Source organism: Theropithecus gelada, chromosome 8 (assembly GCF_003255815.1).
Source record: "Theropithecus gelada isolate Dixy chromosome 8, Tgel_1.0, whole genome shotgun sequence".
Classification (NCBI taxonomy): domain Eukaryota; kingdom Metazoa; phylum Chordata; class Mammalia; order Primates; family Cercopithecidae; genus Theropithecus; species Theropithecus gelada.
In genome coordinates this window covers 100,655,168-100,668,904 of record NC_037676.1, presented here as the reverse complement: position 1 = coordinate 100,668,904, position 13,737 = coordinate 100,655,168, and the positions used below count along the sequence as shown (strand labels likewise).

Below are 13,737 nucleotides of genomic sequence, written 5' to 3'. Positions count from 1 at the left end.
GGAGGGAAGGAAGGAAGAAGGAAGGAGGGAGAGAGGGAGGGAGGGAGGAAGGGGGGGAAAGAAAGAGAAGAAAGCAAGAAAGAAAGCAAGAAAGAAAGCAAGAAAGAAAGCAAGAAAGAAAGAAAGAAAGAAAGAAAGAAAGAAAGAAAGAAAGAAAGAAAGAAAGAAAGAAAGAAAGAAAGAAAGAGAAAGAAAGGAAGGAAGGAAGGAAGGAAGGAAGGAAAGGAAAGGAAAGGAAAGGAAAAGAAAAGAAGGGAAGGGAAAAGAAAAGAAAAGAAGGGAAGGGAGGGGAAGAGGAAGGAAGGAAGAAAGAAAGAAAAGAAAAAAAAAGAAAAGAAAAGAGAAGAAAAGAAAGAAAACCCTCTAGGGAAACTAGAATTGTTGCTGAGTCTGTGAAGCAAACTCTCTCAAGATTAAGAGAAAGAAGACAGGATAAATAAGAACAAGAAAGAAGGGAGAAAAAAATTAAAATGACATGTGCCAGAGACAAGGAAATGTGATTTCTTTTTCCCTCTTTAGGTGACAATGAGCAGATTCTAAAATAACTTAGGTAACTAGGCATACAGTTGAGGACATGCTCTAGATAACAGAGTTGCCTGTAGGCACTGAGAAGCCTAAGGATCAATGGAGATCCCTGAAGTCTCAGGGCATGGTGACTCCTGCTCATAATCCCAGCACTTTGGGAGGCTAAGGCTGGAGGATTGCTTGAGCCCAGGAGTTGGAGACCAGCCTGGGCAATACAGCAGACCTCATCTCTAGAAAAAATTTAAAAATTAGCCAGGCATGGTGACATGTGCCTGTGGTCTCAGCTACTCTGTAGGCTGAATTTTGGATCACTTCATCCCAGGAGTTCCAGGCTGCAATGCCATGATCACGCCACTGAACTTCAGCCTGGGTGACAGAGCAAGACAGGCCTATGGCCCAGGAGCAGTTATCTCAGATGGCTCCAAAGCAGCATTTCAGTTCACAGTTCATATGCAGGTGGTGAAAATTCAGTATTTGCAAAATCACATCAAACTTATGCCTAAATTACATTAAATCAGAATCACATCAAGGTTTGGGTGTAAGAGATACTCCTCGTTATAGATTGTAGACACATCATCACTAACCCTATCAGATGTTATCTTATATGCAATTAAAGGTAAGGACTAGGGTCATTTATCGTTTAAGAAACATAGTGACTGAAGCAAGACATGTGGGGGAGCCGTGTGCTCTGTCCTGTCTTTCCCTCTGGAGAGCTGCTCTGTCCTGCATTTCCCTCTGGAGAGCTGCTTCACCACAGAATCAAGGGTTCAAGCAGAAATTAGCAAACATGGCTTCTTAGGTTTGCTGCTTTGGCTCCCTAGAGTATGGGGGCCAGATCACAAGCATCTCATGTACCAGGTTTTAAAAGTGTGGACTTTGAGGCCGGGCGCGGTGGCTCAAGCCTGTAATCCTAGCACTTTGGGAGGCTGAGACGGGCGGATCACGAGGTCAGAAGATCGAGACCATCCTGGCTAACACGGTGAAACCCCGTCTCTACTAAAAAATACAAAAAACTAGCCGGGCGAGGTGGCGGATGCCTGTAGTCCCAGCTACTCGGGAGGCTGAGGCAGGAGAATGGCGTAAACCCAGGAGGCGGAGCTTGCAGTGAGCTGAGATCCGGCCATTGCACTCCAGCCTGGGCGACAGAGGGAGACTCCATCTCAAAAAAAAAAAGTGTGGACTTTGGCCAGGCACGGTGGCTCATGCCTGTAATCCCAACACTTTGGGAGGCCGAGGCGGGCGGATCATGAGGTCAGGAGATGGAGACCATCCTGGCTAACACGGTGAAACCCTGACTCTACTAAAAATACAAAAAATTAGCCGGGCATGGTGGCCGGCACCTGTAGTCCCAGCTACTCAGGAGGCTGAGGCAGGAGAATGGCATGAACCCGGGGGACGGATCTTGCAGTGAGCCGAGATCGGGCCACTGCACTCCAGCCTGGGCGTTAGAGTGAGACTCCGTCTCAAAAAAAAAAAAGTGTGGACTTTATTATGTCAATGGGGAGGCTTCGAGGTATTTTAAACCAGAAGGTAACACAATCCATTTAATATTTTGCTTGTTAGCAACTGTACAACCACTTAGAATCTGGCTGATAGAAAAATACTAAAGAGTGGTTGTACCAGGCTTGACTGGTTCCCCTCCCTCATGCCCCCATGGCATTCCCACTCATCCTGGTTGGTAGAGCTCACTTCTCACTAGGCGGGAAATAGCCAAGAATCACTTTCCCAGCCTCCCTTGCTGGTAGAACATGGGCATGTGACCCAGTCCCAGCCAATGGGATCTGAGGTGAAAGGATGCAGGGAGGATTCTGAAAAAGGCTTTCCTCCCTCAATGGACAAGGCCAGTACCGCAGGGATAGCAGAGCAGAAAGGTGGAAGTGACGACATAATAGAACCACGTAGAGACACATTCCTCTGGAGATAGCAGATACTTATTGTTTAAGCCACTTTTATTTGGATATTCTGTTACTTGCACCTTAAAGCATGTGAAGAGAAAGAAGCATTAATGAAGTCACCAATATCAATTAATGTGATGTTATAGAAAACTTATCAGACCAGGCATGGCAGCTCACACCTGTAATCCCATCACTTTGGGAGGCCGAGATGGGACAACTGTTTGAGGCCAGGAGTTCTAGACCAGTCTAGGAAAAATAGCGAGACCCTGTCCCTACAAAAAAATAGAAAAATATTAGCCAGGACCCGGTGTGGTGGCTCACACCTGTAATCCCAGCACTTTGGGAGGCCAAGACAAGGGGATCACTGGAGGTCAGGAGCTTGAGGCCAGCCTGGCCAACACCGTGAAACGCTGTCTCTACTAAAAATACAAAAATTAGCCAGGCATGGTGGTGTGAATGTGTAGTCCCAGCTACACAGGAGGCTGAGGCAGGAGCATTGCTTGAACCCAGGAGGCGGAGGTTGCAGTGAGCTGAGATTGTGCCACTGCACTCCAGCCTAGGCAAGAGAGAGAGAGACTCTATCTAAAAAAAAAAAAAAAAAATAGCTGAGCATGGTGGCATGCACCTGTATGTAGTCCCAGGTGGGAGGAACACTTGGGCCCAGGAATTTGAGGCTGCAGTGAGTCAGGATCACACCACTGCACTCCAGCCTGGGCAACAGAGCAAGACCCTGTCTCAAAAAATAAAATAAAATGTAATATAACAAATGGAGACCTTTTTCCTTCAGATATTTATTTGAAGTAAACCAGCCTCTTAAAATTGGGAATAGTTAACTACAATTGTTAGCTGTTCACTGAACATCTCGAGTGCTTAAGCAAGAAACTACACAATTTCTGAGATGACATGTCTTGCTTTTTCTCACATGTGAAATGACTTTTTCTCACTCTTTTCTCTCATTTGCACATTTCCCCCAAGAAACACTGAAAACTGTCCCCGCTCCCTTCTAGGCAGCAATTCTCTTTTCTTGAAGGTCTCTTTTTCATGAAGTCATGGAAGTCAAAGCACATTATCTAAGAAAAACCTCAGCATTGTGTAAACAAAAGAAGGCAAGTATCAGGCTTCAGACAACAGTATAGAATCATGGTCTTTTTAAAGTGAGAAATACCTTACAGATCATTTGTGGTCACACATTATTTGAATACAGGTAAAACCAGAACATCTCGTTAGAGTTCTTAAGATTAATAACAACATTTGTCTCTCATCCTAAATTCATATATACAGTAGCTGGCAACTTTTCCGCAAGTCCACCTGGTCCCATCTGAAGAAAACCCAATCCAGTCATCGCACATTGGGGTCCTACGGTCTACCACATTCCTCATTCAACGAATATTTACTAAGGATGTATCAAGCACTGGCACTGAGATTTAATCGCTCGGATCTTTTTTGCTCATATTGCTTACAATATTTCTGGGAACTCATGACTTTTTCATATACAATCAATTTTTAAAATATCAGTGAGAAACACTACATATGTGATAGAGGACCGGAATTGCCAGGTAGAGATGGGAGATGGTAGCTGCTTTGGGTTAGTCAGTGTCTCCTCCATCGACTTGGACAAATGTTTACATCGGAGATGATCTGATTCTGGCCCCGACAAGCGCGGGCACCCGTTGCGGAGGGCCGCCCGGATTGCCCCCTGGGCAGTGCGGCCCGGAGGATGCAGACACTGGCCCGGCGGGAGGAGGACGCGGTGCGAGCCGTGCGGCCCCGGGAGGCCGCAGATTGCCGGTCTCCCCGCCGACACCTCGCTTCGGAGGAGGAGAGGAGGCTGCGCACGGCCTGGCTGGAAGCACCTGCGGCCGCGCGGGGGCGGGAGCCAGGTGGCCTCGGCGCGCCAGCCTCGCCCGGGCACCGAGCAGGAAGTGGCTGCGGCGCGGCCCGGGCGCGGCCTCCTCGCGGTGCAACCGGGCAGGGAGGCGGCCGCAGCCCGAGCCGGAGCCTGAGCGCCGGGAGCGAGACCTCATGGCAGCGTTGGCGCCCGCGGGCCCCGGGGACGCCGCCTCGGCCGCCCTGGACGAGCTGTCACTGAATTTCACGTACGGGGCGCCAGGCGTCGGCAACGGCTCCCTCTCGGGCGCCTGGTACCGCAGGAACCAGGTAAGGGCCGCCCCGCAGCTCCCGCAGCCCGGTGGGGACACGGCCGGGGCGGCTGCCTCCGGGGGCCTCTGCGCCTCGGCCGCTTTCCTGCCAGCTCTCAGGAAGACACCCGGGCTCTCCGAGTGGAAAGAGCTGACATGCGATGTTTCCTGCATTGACCTAAGTCCCCCTCATGTGGGAGCGCGGGGGTCCGCCCAGTCTTCCTCTCCCGGGCACCCGGCACTGGGAGTGGGCGTCCAGGTCCTGGGCCTTGACCTCAGCCACCCGTTTCTGGGCCTCCTGGTCCCGATCCCGCCTCCCCAGCCTGCGTCCGCCCTCTTCTGCCGGAAGGAATCTAGGAGTGTGGGGGCGATTATTCACTCATTTTCACCCCAGGATCCTTTTGCAGTTAAAAGAAAAGAAGAAAAAAAGTGACACCCCGTTGTCAGAAGCAGAAAACTCATTAAGGGCAACCTAATGTCACCTCGCGCAGATGCCCTGCGTGTGTCCCTGGTGTCTCAACACAGCTCTTCCATTTCCGTGCGAGGAACACATTTTCTCAGGTTGCATTTGCAGGACTCTCATTCTTTCCAACCGGCCCTTTGGGAAAACATTGTTAACTTAAACAACGCCAGTTTACACTGGAAATATACATTTAACAAAATCAAAGGGACTTGGAGTCGCCCATTTATTTTTGGCTTGGTTTAAGATGAGGAAGAGCTCTGACCAACCCTTCCTCTAGCAGCATTCATATTGCAACTGAGTTTTATCACGGTGGATTCCAGGCTTCCTCCTGTTTTCATTAAATGTGTTACTTTGTTCTTGTTCTTTAACAAAACCATGGATACTTTTATTTTTGCAACAATATAATCAGAAAATATTTGTTGCTGTTGTTCTAAAGCAGAGAGTTTAACCAATTATCAAAGATTTAGATTCCTTTTATGCCTGAAGTGTTTTAAATGCTAATTTCTGAATGCAGAAGACAATATATTTGTATAAAGAAAAAGTAAGATAAATAAGCATGCTCACTTTATTAGTTTTCAAGAGGGGAGAGTATTGCTTTAAGTCATTTCATCATAAAAGACATAAAAATAGGAAAAATGAGGGTACTCAGAGCCTCTTGATCAGTGTTTGTAATCCATCCCCATTGCTCCTTTCTTCTACAAAGGAATTACAAAGAAAAACATCATTTTTATGGGAACTTGAGTATATCTATTATATTATTCTTATATTAGATGCATTCCCAATGTAAGTTTAAGAATGAGTTATCTATCCCCTCTTGAAAAAAAAAAATTAGAGGGTTAGTAGATGTGATCATCCAAAAATAGGACATTGTTTTCACAGTGGAAACCTCTGTAGTCATTAGTTTTCTTTGACATTTCCTGGAATTCTTGATTGTCTTGGCTCTCTGATAACCAAACACAGATTATCATGTGACATTAATGCGAGGCAAATAAATACTGTTTGCAAGGCTTAATTTGCCTTTGACTGTGTATTTGTACAGGTTAGAAAGGATGTATCCAGAATGTGCTAATTGAAATTACTGAGCTGACATCTAAACTTTGCTGGTTTGAGATAAGACTGTATCAAGTTTTCCCATTACTGTGCAAATTTAGGCCCTCTTATAAGATGGTGGTATTTTATCTTTTTGGTAATTGCATTTGTGTTAAGCAAAAGTAAAAATTAATTTTTAAAAAGTTCACTCGAGAAGCATTTTATTGAGTGCCTCTGGTGTTGTCCAGGCCAGTAAAAATAAAATTGAGTCTATTTTTTCTTGTCTTTTTTAACACTGAATAGAAATGGCTGAAAATGGGTGTGGTTCCAGAAAAACAAAGTGTGAGATATAAAAGTGTCACTCCCACAATCAAAATGAATGTTGGTTGCTAGCTAGCCACAGCTTAATGATGCTTATTAGCTTGCCTCCATTGGTTTTATCACAACTAAAATATTTGCACAGTGCGTGCTGGCTAATAGCCTAGTTCTCTGTCCCTTTGTCCCTTCCAAAGTGATTATCGTCAAATCTGATCAATTAACCTTACTACATAGAAATAGACAAACTTCCCTGGAATGCTTTCATGTAATAGATGAATGTTTAACAGTGGCCATTTGGAATCAATGTTGTCTAAGGCAAAGATGTGAGTGCTTCCGGAGGAAGAAATCTCAAAGCAACTCAAAAGTAGTAGTTCAGTGGGGGAAGATGTCTTAGGAGCAGGGAGGTAAGGTCTTTGCCCTTTGCACTACTCAGATGCTGTGTGCTTGGTGAAAAGCCTGGCCTATAGAAGTGACAGAGTTGTGCCAGGTAAACAAAGGGCACTTTATGTTTGATCCACAAGTTTTCAGTAGAGAAGGATAATGTTCCCAAGATGTTTATTGAGCTCTGTGCTATGTACAAAGCACTGCAGGGATATTCAATATAGTGCAAGACCCAAACTCTTCCTTCTGTGAATATTATTAGGTGTTTGGGAAAATGAGCTATGTAAGTAATGCCAAAACAAGGCAGTATGTTGTAAGTGTCATGTGAGTGATATAAAGTCCTATGGAAATTCAGAGCAAGGGGGCATTTGGCTGGCCATCAGTGATGCTTTGTGGAGAGGTGGAGCTGGACAGTTAAAGATGGACAGGGTTTCATTGATAGGCATGCACAGTGTAGGGCATTTCAGGAAAGGAAAAAGCTCAGGGACCCAGGAGCAGCCCTCATGGCCTGGACAGGTGCCTTTCTGAATATTTTCCTTCCTAGAGTACAGTTCAGCTATCATTGTGGTTGCAGTGGAAGATGGAGACTGACTATAAGGTGGAAACATGTTTTGGGGTCTTGGATATAGCCATGGATTGCCTTGAAGGACTGGTGACAAAGTTTAGACTTTACCTTGTAGACAGTGGGGAGCCATTGAAGATTTTTTTTGAGAAAGAGTACAGGAATCAAAGCAAATTAAATTTTAAAAATTTAAATTAAGGCTAGCCGGATCCAGAGTTTTCAAACTGGCCAGCTGTGGACTCAATCCAGCCTATAGATACATCTTATTTGGCCAGCAGAGAGGCTTCAAAATCTTCAATACATTGCCAGCACTTTAAAATGAGAAGATTAAATACAAAATTTCAAGTTACCATAATCTCTTTAAATATTAGGAGTTCCAGCAACACTGGGCCTTTTCCCCCACATGATCACTGAGCTGGATATCATGTTTAAAGCAAGCTGTGCTTCCTGCTGTAGCTCTCTTGCTTCTCTTTTCTTTTACCTACTGACTCCCACAGGCATTTTTTTTTAAATTTTTAATTTTTATGGATACATAATAGTTGTACATATTTATGTGGTCCATGTGAAATTTCAAAACATAGGCATTTAATGTGCAACCAGTGCTAGAGTCTGTCACCTCTGCTGTTAACTAGCATACTTGGACAGGTCACTTAATTTCTCTGGACGTTAGTTTCCTTATTGGTAAAAATTAGAGTTGAACCAAAAGATCTCCAGCTTCCCTCATGCTATGTGGTTGAATAAATAAGGGACAAACCAGCAAGGTTTGTAGAGAGAATGGATAGAAGAGGGAAAATGTGGGAAATAATGGGAAGGAGGATTTTGTTGTTGGTTCTTTAAATTTATGCATATTGTTAAATGTCTAAATTCACAAGGACATGGTCAGAAAGGTTTTTTCTGCATAGGGTGAGATGAAACTTCAGGATTTTTTATGCCCTTTCTTTGAACTTTTGATATTCAATGGCTTGGATTTTAAAGTCAACATATTTAAGGGAAAATTGATACAACTTGGCAGGGAGGAGGACAGCAAGGAGACGGACATTTGTTATGCATTTACTGTGTGACACTTTATAGCTGTTATCTCATTTGAGCCCCCCTCAGCCTCGTAAGGTATGTATTATCCTCACTGCTCATGTAAGGAAACTTGTGTTAAATAACTTGCCCCGAGATCTTACAGCAAGTGGGTTTAACTGCAAAACTACTTTTATTCCATGCCTGAAGGCCATCGCTAGAAACTAAGGCTTGAAAACAATGTGGTAAGAGTCCATGTGAAGGGAAAATGATTAAGCCTTCTCTCTTGCTGGTCTTGAGAAAAATCGTGCTGAGTTTTATATTACCCTTTTATTAATTTTGCTTTGCTACCATCTATCTCTTTTCTGCTAGTAGCTGCATATGACTATCTCTTAAAGAAAGAATAGTGCAAAACTTTCAAATTGCTGGTCCTTTCCATTTCCTTCCTAAGAAAAATCCTTTTTCTATTTTGTTTTGTTCATACTTGATTTTGTTCCCTTTGTTATGTATCCAATGTGATATTTTTTCCTTTATCAGATTTTCTAGGAGATGTACGTATAAGGCAGCAAGAAGCCAAACATGGTAGCTTGTGCCTGTAGTCCCAGCTACTCAGGAGGCTGAGACAGGAGGAGTTCTTGAGTCCAAGAGTTCAAGACCACCCTGGGCAACATAGCATGATGCTGTCCCTTAAAAAAAAAAAAAAAAAAAAAGCAAGAAGAGAGAGGGAGGAAGAGAGAGGGAGGAAGAGAGAGATTATGTCAAAGCAACTGTTCAAAACTTTTGTAAATCAATAAATAAGTCCCCTGGCCCTTGTTAGAGGAACTGAGTTTTAATATACTTGTGTATGTGGCAGACCAGATATTTTCATTTAAATCTACCTGATACCCTCCTTATGGCTTGAGTAATACTACATAGTTATAATATTCACATTGAGGCAATCAGCCAAATCCAGGCTATGGGAAACTGCCAGTTTACAGCACACATGGCCTGGTTTCTTAAAAAATCATTTTGATAAGGAAAAACGGGGAAAAAATAGATAGTTGGATGACCTATCGATTAAAATAGACCTAAAAGACACAGCAGAAAAAGACACCATTTACTATAGTATTTAGGGTTTCTTAAAAAATCATTTTTATGAGGAGAAAAGTGGAAAAAATGGGTAGTTGGATGACCTATAGATTAAAATAGACCTAAAAGACACAGCAGAAAAAGACACCATTTACTATAGTATTTAGGGGCACACGCTTGGGTGATAAAGCTGTAAGAAAAAGCTAGAAAGTGATTGCCACAAAATCAGGCCAGCAATTCCTTTGGGGAAGGGAGAGGGTTGTGATGGGAGGAGGAAAAGGGAGGGTTTGGGTGGGGACCCAATTTCTATTCTTGATCTGGATATTTTCCTTATGATAATTTATTGTAGTAATTTACTCATCAAAATAATTATCTTCACAGTTGTCTATATAATTTTTAAAACCTTAAAAAATAATGCTAACATTGCTATGACTATTCAGTTTGCATGCTTCATCTAGGTAGCATGGGAAATGGTATGTCATAATCATTTTGTTAGTTTATGAGAATTAAACAATTTGTTTTTCCAATTGTTCCAATTTTCCAATGTTGATGACTGTTCACACTGACATTTGAGAACTTACCTTGGAAAGGTTGATATTCCCCAAAGCTATCCTTTTTGTTTCTGTATTGTGCTGTTATAAAAGCTTGGACTTTAGTGGGTGTGTTGCCAAGTTTCTCGATTTCTCCATTTCTTGGCTTTCTCTATATAAATGGAAATAATAATAATACATATGTACCTTACAGAGTTGTTGTAGGCACAAAATAAGATAATGCATGTCAAATAGTTAGCAAAATGCCAGACACATAGCAAGTACCCAATAAACACTAGCTATTATTACATTGTAATCAACCTATATTATAGGAAATGTCATAAAAATGTATATCTAATAATCAGTAATTTTTGGATTCAGCTCATTGCAAATGGAAATAAGAAAAATTATGTCAGTTATTTGATGTAACTTTGCTTTCTTTAAACCATAACCACTATTTCTCTGCATCTAGTGCCTTCCTCACTCTCTTTGATGTTTGCCTCCCTTTCAGTCACATTTCAGAACACTTCCTAAGGAGAGTAATTTTCTAATCAGAGCACTTGATAGCTCGAAGTACTAAGGCAGAGATTCTTCCCATGTCTTCAGCCACTTTCCAGACTTCCAGATTGGAAAGGTGGTGAGTGTAGCACTGGGAACAGCTAATAGAGGTGTTTGGTGACAGTAATGTCATCATATTTCATAGGCCCTGACTGTAGTTTAACCAACCAGAAGGACCACCACCCCAGCCTAGGAAAGCTCATTTAGTGTTAACATAAGACTTTGTGCCATTTATTTTAGCTTTTTTTTTCTTTCCTGAAAGACCGATATTCCTCTATTCCATTTATAACTTCTGTTAACTGCCCCCTTCCCCATCCTATATTCCAATAGACTTACATTTTACATAAAGTCAAATCTCTTCACCCAGTCTGTCATGGCCCACCAAAGCGTCCAATTGCATGAGGCCTGGCAGATAGCACTCTACTGCCCCTCCATATAGTTCTCAGGATGTACACACTACACATTTGCCTCACCGTGTCACTTTCCCAGCCCTTGGTCACTCTTAATGTGTTTTTGTTTTGTTTTGTTTTTTTAGACAGAGTCTCACTCTGTCACCCAGGCTGGAGTGCAGTTGCAGTTGTATGATCTCAGCTCACTGCACCCTCTGCCTCCTGGGTTCAAGTGATTCTCCTGCCTCAGCCTCCTGAGTAGCTGGGGCTACAGGCATGTGCCACCATGCCCAGATAATTTTTGTATTTTTAGTAGAGATGGGGTTTTACCATGTTGGCCAGGCTGGTCTTGAGCTCCTGACCTCAGGTGATCCACCCACCTCAGCCTCCCAAAGTGCTGGGATTACAGTTATGAGCCACCGTGCCTAGCCTCAACATGGTATCTTGCCATCTTTGGCACATATCAAGAGATGCTGACTGATCCCTAATGTAAGTATAGGCTGATATATATTTAGTTATGAGCTCCATGCCTCACTGAAGATTGTGTTTGTCCCAACACGACTTCTTCAGAGACCCACCCTGAGCTTGGCAGGTCATACCAGGTCTGCATAAAATGAGTGTCTGGCTGCTTGCCTGTGGCCTCAGCACTGGTTCCCTAAATCACCTTAGTCTTTTTCATGCTGCTATAATAGTATACCACAGACTGGGTAATTGATAAACAATAGAAGTTTATTTGGCTGATGGTTCTGGAGGCTGAGAAGTCCAAGGTCTAGGGGCTGCATCTGGTGAGGGCCTTCTTGCTGTGTCATAACATGAGGGAAGGCATCAAATGGTGAAAGAATGTGCAAGAGAAAGCAAGAGAGGGCCAAAGTTGCTTTTATAAGAAACCTACTCCAGAAACAAAGACATTAATCCGCTCATGAAGGCAGAGCCCTCATGACCTAATCACCTCATAAAGGTCACACCCTTCAATACTGTTGCACTGGGGATTAAGTTTCCAACACATGAACTTTGGGGGACACATTTAAACCATTTCATCACTTGACCCCGCTTCACCTTCTTTGCAACTCTCAAATTGTTTCCTCCCTCAGGAACTTGGACCACTGGCCTGATTTCTTTAGCTTGCAAGAGGAGTCAGTCTCTCTTCCGGTCTTTGAACTTGGCTTCCCTACCATGAATGCTTTGTAAGTTAAGAGGCTTTAGGTTGCAAGTTACACACACACAAAAAAAAAAAGAAGAAGGAAAGAAAGAAACTAACTTTAACTGACTTAAATAAGAAAAGAAAGTAATCCATTTGGATGATGTAAAAGGTCAGAAAAACTCTGGGTTCAGTCAACCCTCCATCCGGGGGGGCTTTAAAAATATGCTGAACGCTCAGTTTCTCACTCTCATTTTCAACTTTTGTTCTTCAGAGTTGTTGGTTCCACTTTTGTCAGGCTCACCCCTCTAGGGTACATATTTCCTTTCACCCCGCTGGAAGAAAGAGCTTGACTTTCTCAGCCACTAACGAAAAAACATGGGCTTTAGTCTGATTGGATGATGTTAAGACCATGTCCTATCTCATACCAGTCACCAAGGTTGGAGTTACTGGACTTAGTGTTCCCAAAGCACATGGGCACCCTTGAGAAGGACTGGACACCCACCTGAAATAGGAGTCCTGTAACCAAGAGAAAAGGGCACTGTATGCCTCAACAGCAATCCCCCCGCAGGTGGGCTCAAGTCCTCCTCCTGTGGAGTTTTGTCTTCATGGGACATCCTTGGGCTAACACCACTCCCAGCTCACCCAAGACCTTTCATTTCTGTGTCCTGGCTCACATGAGCGGCTCCCCAGAATAACTCACTCACTTGGCCTTGTCTTTGTTGGTGGGACCTGAACAGTAATCTCCTTAGAAGCTTAGATTATAGGTTTAATTTCTGAAATATTTTCAAAAGCATCATCCCTAAGCAGTAACTATTTCCAAGTTCTAAATATATCTCCCCCTGCCCCCAAGAAATTCTAGAAAGGCCTCTGCTCATTCCTATTGATAGAAAAAGTAAAGGGAAGAAATGGCAAAGGCAGTATCCTCTGCTTGGTCTCTATCTAGCTTATTCTTGCTAGGCAAGTTCTTATCAACAAACACCTCTTCAGTAGGTAGGACAAGTTTAGCATATTTAGGTGACTTAGGTTATGGTGTGCAAATACAATGCTGTATGGAGTCCTAGGGGTCATGTTAGCATTGTGAATATCTCATTCAAGTTTGAGGTGATTCCTGGGAATTCTGGGGGTCTTTATTTCCTCTTCAGCCTCTGGACTTGCAGGGCTCTGATTGTTCCAGGGCTGTTTTGGGGGCTGTCTGTATTGTGTTCCCTCTTACCACAGTTCACATTAGGCTGGGTCAGTGAATCAACGAAGGCCCAAAATGCAACCAACTTTCCATTCAAGAAAAATCGTAAGCAGAGAGTCCTTCTCTATAAGGCAGTGTTACCAAAGAAGTCAGAAAACATGGACTATGACCTCAAAAAGTAGCTGCATTTTTTGTGATATACATTGTGTGTGTGTGTGTGTGTGAGAGAGAGAGAGACAGAGAGAGAGGGAGAGAGAAAGAGGATGCCTTAGAAATACTTGAAAAACATTTGAAAAAGTGGTTAGAAGTCACCCCCCTTATATAACCTGGTGAGTTATTTACGTTAAACTTCCAGAACTAACATGGTTCTGTTTTGTGATTGTGAATAAGAGAGCCAAAACAGAAGAGGAAAGATTGTGACATACATTTGGATATGGCTGCTGGAGTCACAATGGTAGAGAAATGGGCAGTTCTTTGTGAGCAAGATTCGACCCAAATAACAATTGCCATCAGTGAATCCTGTGGGTGTCATATGAGCATTGACCATGA

General features: G+C 43.3%; 1 protein-coding gene across 3 annotated transcripts in view; it reads left to right on the top strand.

Moving 5' to 3' along the window:
- Nucleotides 1–4,181: 4,181 nt before the first annotated feature.
- Nucleotides 4,182–13,737, top strand: part of NIPAL2 (NIPA like domain containing 2) — a 101,202-nt gene continuing 91,646 nt past the window's right edge. For all 3 annotated transcript variants that reach the window (XM_025395251.1, XM_025395253.1, XM_025395252.1), the window contains exon 1: nucleotides 4,182–4,577. In XM_025395251.1, coding sequence (XP_025251036.1) covers nucleotides 4,443–4,577 — 135 coding nt within the window. In that variant the 5' untranslated portion in view covers nucleotides 4,182–4,442. The remainder of the gene's footprint in view (nucleotides 4,578–13,737) is intronic.